General features: G+C 35.8%; 1 protein-coding gene across 3 annotated transcripts in view; it reads right to left on the bottom strand.

Annotated features, from left to right (window-relative positions):
- Positions 1-236: 236 nt before the first annotated feature.
- CdGAPr (GTPase-activating protein CdGAPr) overlaps positions 237-6,997 on the bottom strand; it is a 50,201-nt gene continuing 43,440 nt past the window's right edge. For 2 of the 3 annotated variants that reach the window (XM_070649381.1, XM_070649382.1), the window contains exons 2-6: positions 5,942-6,178; positions 4,120-5,882; positions 3,831-4,057; positions 504-3,768; positions 237-344 (exon numbers count right to left, since the gene is read on the bottom strand). In XM_070649381.1, the coding sequence (XP_070505482.1) occupies positions 263-344; positions 504-3,768; positions 3,831-4,057; positions 4,120-5,882; positions 5,942-6,136 (5,532 nt within the window). In that variant the 5' untranslated portion in view covers positions 6,137-6,178 and the 3' untranslated portion in view covers positions 237-262. The remainder of the gene's footprint in view (positions 345-503; positions 3,769-3,830; positions 4,058-4,119; positions 5,883-5,941; positions 6,179-6,997) is intronic. The other variant, XM_070649383.1, reaches the window with a different exon arrangement.

Genomic DNA, 6,997 nt, shown 5'->3' with positions numbered 1-6,997 from the left:
ATCCCTCCCAAATTTACAAATCTTGTAGATTAATCCCAAATAATGCTTATGAATAAAAACTCAATTGTGCAATGAAATCTTAAACTTAATTAAAGCCAGAAAATAAGACAGATCGGATAGAGATTTTTTAAAGATATTTACAATTAAAAATTATGAGAACCAAGATTCTGACATGAAATATAAGAGTCTTGGTGAGAACCTAACATTATGACTATTCATTCACATATTTAAATGAGTATTGTTAACTTAAAAAAATTATGTTTTAATTTGTTTGCTGTGATGCTCTCGATTCAAAAATTGCAGCAACGTCTTTTATGGATATTTGGGGTGAATAACGATCGGTTCTGTGGAGTAATGGAACATTTTTAACATCCAGCACATGATTACAATTGAATATCAAATTCGATAATTGCATGCAAGGATTGCGTACAAGTGCAAGTAATTGTAGCACTTGTATGCAATACTTGCATGCAATTTTCGAACTCTATTGACTATATACTTACTGATTTGAATTTTGACTATATCTATAACTTCCAGAGCTGTTATTTCTCTCACGTGTAAATTCAAAATTTCGCTTTTCAATTTTAGGTTTAATTTTATTATCGTATTTGCTATCTCGGGTTTCGGAAGCATCTTTGCTTTTAAGCACTACCTGATCATCAATGCCTGAGTCGATATCATTTTGATTTTTCTCATCACTTATTCGTCGTGTTCGATTACTTGATGTCGTTATTAAATTTTGTGTTGACGATGATGCATTTGTTGTATTAATGAGACTTATTGGCTGCTCATAGTCAAGTTCATTGCGACTTTTTGATTTGAATCGATGTGTCGTACATATTTCGTCATTAAAGTCATCATCAATGTTTATTTCTTGCTTTGATATTGGCTTTGATAATTTAACATTATTGTTAAGGTTTCGGAACGATTCACTTCTGTACTTTTCACTCAATTGATGTCGTCGTTCCTCCTTAATTTTCTCAATTCGTTCTCGATCTAATTTAAGCATTTTAAGGCTCGTTAAGCTCGTTGTTGACGTACTTTTCTCTTCATCTGCGAGTGTCTTTTTCTCTAGACCTGTTTCAAAGTTACTCTGGATCAATGAAATTCGGTTTTCGGTCGTTGGCGTTATGCGGACATTGAATGTTTGCAGAGGCTGACGCTCATTTGCTGGACTCTTCTGCGTTTCAATCAATTCACCAGAATCACCAATGTTAAGTTTCAGTTTGTGTCCATTTCCATCAGCATAGTCGACTGACTTTTTACAATTTTCATGAGCTTCAGTAATATTGGAACTAAAGCCTGGAAGTTTTTTTGGTGGATTTAATACTTTTGGTTTTGAATAATCTGTTGATTTACGTCGATCAGATGAGCTACTTGACAGACTCGACAAGTCAGCAATTTCATTAATGCTTTTATTAAATTCTTCAAACTTTCGTGCACTGCCAAATTCACGAATGAATGCATTCTCGTCCAAGCTTCTTGTGATTGTATACATGTCAGCATTTCTATTGTTCTTTCTAAGCTGTACATCATTGCGTGATCGATGTGATGGAGATCTATGGAAATCAAATGGTGGCTGCACATCAACTGGACTCGTCTCGAATCTTGTTGCTAGTTTACGGACATTACTGAAATTAGTTGGTGACGATTTGCCTTCTGTTGATATCTTTTGGACTTCCTTGTCAGTCATGTCTTGTCCTTTTTCTGAATTTGACTTAGTCTGTCTAGTTGGTGATGAAGGAAGTGATGGCGGAAGTGGCACATTTTCGTATATCTTTGGTGGTATCTTTACTTCAACATTTTCATACAATGAGATATTCTGGTCAAATTCCAGACTGTCTTGTGTCTCAATCTCGTGATTCTTTGTCTCATCTAATATTTTCGGTGAATGTCTTGATTCCTTCATTTGAATATCTGACAGCACCATCTTGTCATTCTTAAAAACTATTTCGTAATGTTCCTCAACATCTGCTTCATCTTCCTTATCAAGATTTGGAACTTTTCGGCAATCCTCAATATCATCTGAGGTTAATGACACAGGTTTCTCATCAACAAGATCATTGACCTCCTCAACAGCATGTCTATAGAATTTAACTTGCTCATACACCATCGAGTCATCAAATGCTGTTTCTAAAAGACCTTCCTTTGAGACAAGTTCATATTCATTTTTCTTGTTGAAATCGTCCGGGAAGAACTTTTGTTCACTTCCATCACTTTTGACACTTGATGGAGATTTCAAATTATATGTAATATTAATTGTAGATTTAATTGGTGATGTCTTTCCGGTTGACAATGTTGGCGATGGAACATGTACAATTGTCGGTTTAACAACAAAATTATTATGATGCATGTCATCAACACGTGGTGATATTTCCGGTGTCATAGACTGACGATTGAAAGACAAATTTTCATAATGAATTTCACTTGGAGTTATGGATTGACTAGTTGTTTCGGCAGTTTCTGTCGTTGTTGTTCGATCTGAGTTTGCTGTTAAAATTATTGGTGTGTTTGGCGATGACGGAACATTAATTTTACTTGTATTACGCATCAAGTCCAATGACAAGCCTTTCTTACTATCACGTCTTTCCTGACTCGTCTGCATTACACTAACCACATTGTCTTTATTATCTTTGGCATTAGTGAAGCTTATCGGCTCATATACATTACATATGTCCATGTCATAGTTAATTGGAGTATTTACAGGCGATGAACTTGCGGAACTTGCAGTTGATCCGATTAAAAGGGAATAACATGGCGATTTTACGGGTGATTGTGGTGTAGCCACACTCAATTTTGATCTATTCATTTCATTCTTTTTATTAAAGACTTCCGAGTTACTCCTCTGAACATCTTTCACAACCATTTTGCTAGGACTTGAAGACACATCAATTGTATTTGATTTTTTATTGGATACTGGTGGACTTTCACTAATGTTCATTTGATAAACATTCTCGCTACTTCCTTTGATCAGTTCTTTCTCTTGTTTTGAAGATGATGCACTGATCTCAATTGGATAACTATAACGATCCTCCTTCTTTGTGGCAGCAAATGTAGTAAACTGTGTTACTGGATAGCTGTAACGTTCACTTTCAGATCTTAAAGGTGTTGAGCTATTTGTGTCAATAATAGTCTTATGCTGCTCCTTATTATCATACAATGATGGTGGACTGTGTATTTGAATTGATGTATAAATCGTATATCCAGTATTTCCACTTACTGTTGTAGTCACAGAATGCTCTGGTGTATTACAGTCAATAAACTGTATGTCCGATAACTGATCTTCAAATTTATATCGTTTACAGCTTGTTGACTCATAGTCAACCTTTTCCTTTAATCCTTCATTCGATACTTCACTAATTATTGTTGCCCATGTCTTTAACTCATTTGGAGATGACAGATTCAATCGTGGTTGCTTCTTTGGACTTGGATTGATACTGTTGGCACCACTTGAGTACTCTTCTGGTCGAGCACGTAAAATTCTTCTTGGAACTGTATCTTTGGCTACTTTTGGACTACTGACGAGACTCTCACTTTCACTGAAAATTCTCATTTCCGGTTCCTCTCGATCAAAGTTTAATACTAATTCAGAAAATTCCCGTGAAGGACATGCGGTGATTCTTAATGGCGACTGTAAAATGTCAAAGTATGAATCATGTGATACAGATCGACTATGTCCAGGTGTTCTTAAACTATCTATCGAGCATGATCTTGGACATGTGACATCATTTGTTAGTGATTTTGGACCCATGTCAAGAGCATCAGCACCTAAAATACAGAAATAGTCAGTATTAAAAAACTGAAAATTTTTCAAATCCAAATTGACTTACTTTTTGCCAGTTTCTTCTCCTTAAAGCTGCTATTATTGCTACTGTTTGCTGACACAATGACTGGAAGTTCTTTACGCATTTCACTTATTTTCTTTTCAATTTTCGAAACAGTTTCTTTGGCAGCAATTGGATTAGATATAAGTTTTGACTTTATATTTGATGATCGACCGCCACCGCCACGTTGAAATATTGATTTCCATGAATTTGTTTTCCTTTTGTTCCAACTTCTGCGAAAACAATTTCATGATTAATATTTAAGTAATAAAAAGTCAAAATTAAACATTTTTACCTTGGAACGGGAAGCACAGTATGATACTTTTCAGGCAAACTTGCAGGTCCACCACCAACTTCAATGTATGAGCTGCAAGCATTGTGTGTTGATGGCGGAATTATTGGCATTGCCTTATCAACTTCTCTTTGGTTTTTCCTAATTTGTGCTTCCTCTAAACTTATCAATTTCGGTGGACCAATCCCTAAACTTTTTGGTCTCTCAATCATTGATAGACTTGCATCACGTTGATCGACTTGAAGACTGCTCGTATCACTCAACGAATGTGGTTGTGAATTATTATAAAAGTCATAATCATCATTTGTGTCATCGAATATAGCATCAGAATTTCCAATTAAATATTCTGTTACAACAGCCTGTACGCCGACACCACGCAATGCAGCTACACCGCCAGACTCAAGTGCTGGACTTCTCAGTAGATTTGGTGCCCATACGATTGCAATATTTCTCTCTGTCATGCCTGTCTTCGATGAATGCTTAGCAATTCTACACAAATGGCACGCTAAATATTTTAATGTACGATAATGAGGAGGTGGAAGTTTTCTGACTGTTTGCTTTATCATTTTGAGTCTTAGATCTTCGCCGTCCGAACGCGCTTGAATAGCTTCTACAAAATTATCATAAAGTTGATAAGTACACAATGGATTTGGCAGTTCACGAAAATACATTTTTAGTAATGAAGTAACAGCATGTATGTCTTGCTTAATATCAGGTTGCGTTAGGTCAGGAATTCGTTCCTCATCAAAAGCTCTTCGTAGTTTTTGGATATTTGAAGTAATTCCAGATAGTCGATAGACACCATCAACGATACCAAATTGTTCAATAAATTCAGCACAACTTTTAAGCACCTGCGGTATTTCCTGTCCACTATTCATTAAATGTTCACCTAAATCGCAACTAAACACACGTTCCTTATAGATTCCACTCTGTTTAAGACGCCTACGTGATGGACGTGCAAGTATAAAGCTCCTGAAGAAAGTAATTAATTTTCCATGCTTACGAAGCACCGGCTTTGTTGGTGAAATTGCTAAAGAACCGACTAATGGTGCCGGAAGCGGCATGTGTCTTGGAACTTTTTCGCCAATCGTTGCTACACAATTTTGAGGGAAAAATCCAACTTCATATTGATTTTTCTGAAAATGATTCTTCTTTCCACGCCACCAAAGCGACTCAGCAGGTGAAGGCATATCAATGACAGAAATCATATCACCAACTTCTATCGAAATTTCATCACAAGCTTGTGCGACATAACGACGAATACCATAAGCAGCACCAACTGCTGGTGTATTAATCGTTAACATCGTATCAGAATCAGCAACAGGAAGACGTCTTCCTTTGTTGTCAAGTTGAAGCCATGTCAAAACAGATCCGCATGTCATTGAGTCACTCGCAATTCTTGACAATCTTGACAGATAAATATCAACCGTATCAAGTAGTTCCTCTTCATCTATAAACTCACTAAGTTCAGATAGGTCTTGCAAGTCACTAACACGACGATCATAAACACATTGATGTAGCATCTGATCCAACATTTTCATATTTTGTAGCGATCTTTTAATTAAGAATGGCTCTGACCTTCCAGCTGATACATTAATTATGAATGCATGTTGTGACTGTTGATCAACCGATGAGTTTCCTGCACCAACAACAATATCTGGTTTGTCTTCAATTAAACGAATCAAGATATTTCCCAACTGTACTCTTTCATAATGAAAATGCGCACATTCTTCAAGTTTCGGGAAGCGACATGACGAAGATCCAACCTAAAAAGATAGAATTGTCAGTCATACTGGAATGAATTCAAAGAAAAGAAATTACGCACTTGTTTAGATTGTAAATTATGTGGCGATTTAGACAAATTGCCGCCATGTCTCTGTTGTGAATCTTGTGATGATGTTGATATTTGCGATGTATTCATTAATGACGGCTCCGAATGTATTGAGCTTGAGAATATATCATTAATACCAATGTCTGATTCACATTCACCTACGCTTATTGTGCGTATCCGTTCGGCCATTGTGTGTTGCTGACTATGTTGACAGCAGCTTTAAGCTCGAATCTTTAAATAGACAGGAAATTGGAAATGATTATTAATTATTGCTGCGACCAAAAAATATTTAAATAATTTTTGAATAGAAAGACTGTCGTGAGCTAAATTTGCATGTAGCTTGATTGCCACAGCCGATAAGCTTAGTTTCTCTCCCAATTAAGTGTTGAGAAATACACAAAAAAGTTGAAATAAAATCACGGAAGAATCAAAATCAATTTTATGTAAATTGAGCCAAAAAGGAAACATGGAAAATTGCTTAATTTGATTTTCCTGTCTTTGTCTTCGGTCTTCGGTCTTGCATGCATTTTCATACTCGAATGCACTTTTCGAATGATTTTGAAAAATGGAAAAGAAGAAGAAAAAAAGTTCCAGACGAGATTGTGTAATGGGATTTTCCAAGTTCACAACATACTATATGTAGACGAAAATGTGCAGACTATTGACTAAGTGTATGAGGAATCCTTGTAAGTGAAAAACTTTGTTTTTTGATGATAAATAAAGTTTTCAGGAAATAAAAGTATTTTTAAGTAGAATTACAGTAACGTTATCTAGTTACTGGCATGAGCTGTCATTTGATTTATGAATAGAATTATTAAGATAATAGAGAAGTTTCTAGACTGACTAATATTCTGTCTAGTGTACTATTGTAATAGAATGCAAGCTAGGATATTAAGCAATATATAAGCGAAACTGCCAGCAGAAATGTAAGGCCTATATGGCTCCAATATGGCTCAGTGATTAGTCAGAATCTAAGCAATCTCTAGATATCACTTTTGTGAGGTCAGATGTTCGATTCCCGCCAGAGGCAGATAGAGAATCATTATATAG

Source organism: Chironomus tepperi, unplaced genomic scaffold (assembly GCF_022539635.2).
Source record: "Chironomus tepperi strain 1889 unplaced genomic scaffold, CSIRO-AGI_Ctep_v1 contig_424, whole genome shotgun sequence".
NCBI classification, from domain to species: Eukaryota; Metazoa; Arthropoda; class Insecta; order Diptera; family Chironomidae; genus Chironomus; species Chironomus tepperi.
Note: the sequence above shows the minus strand (reverse complement) of the source record. Positions and strands in the feature narration are given on the sequence as shown.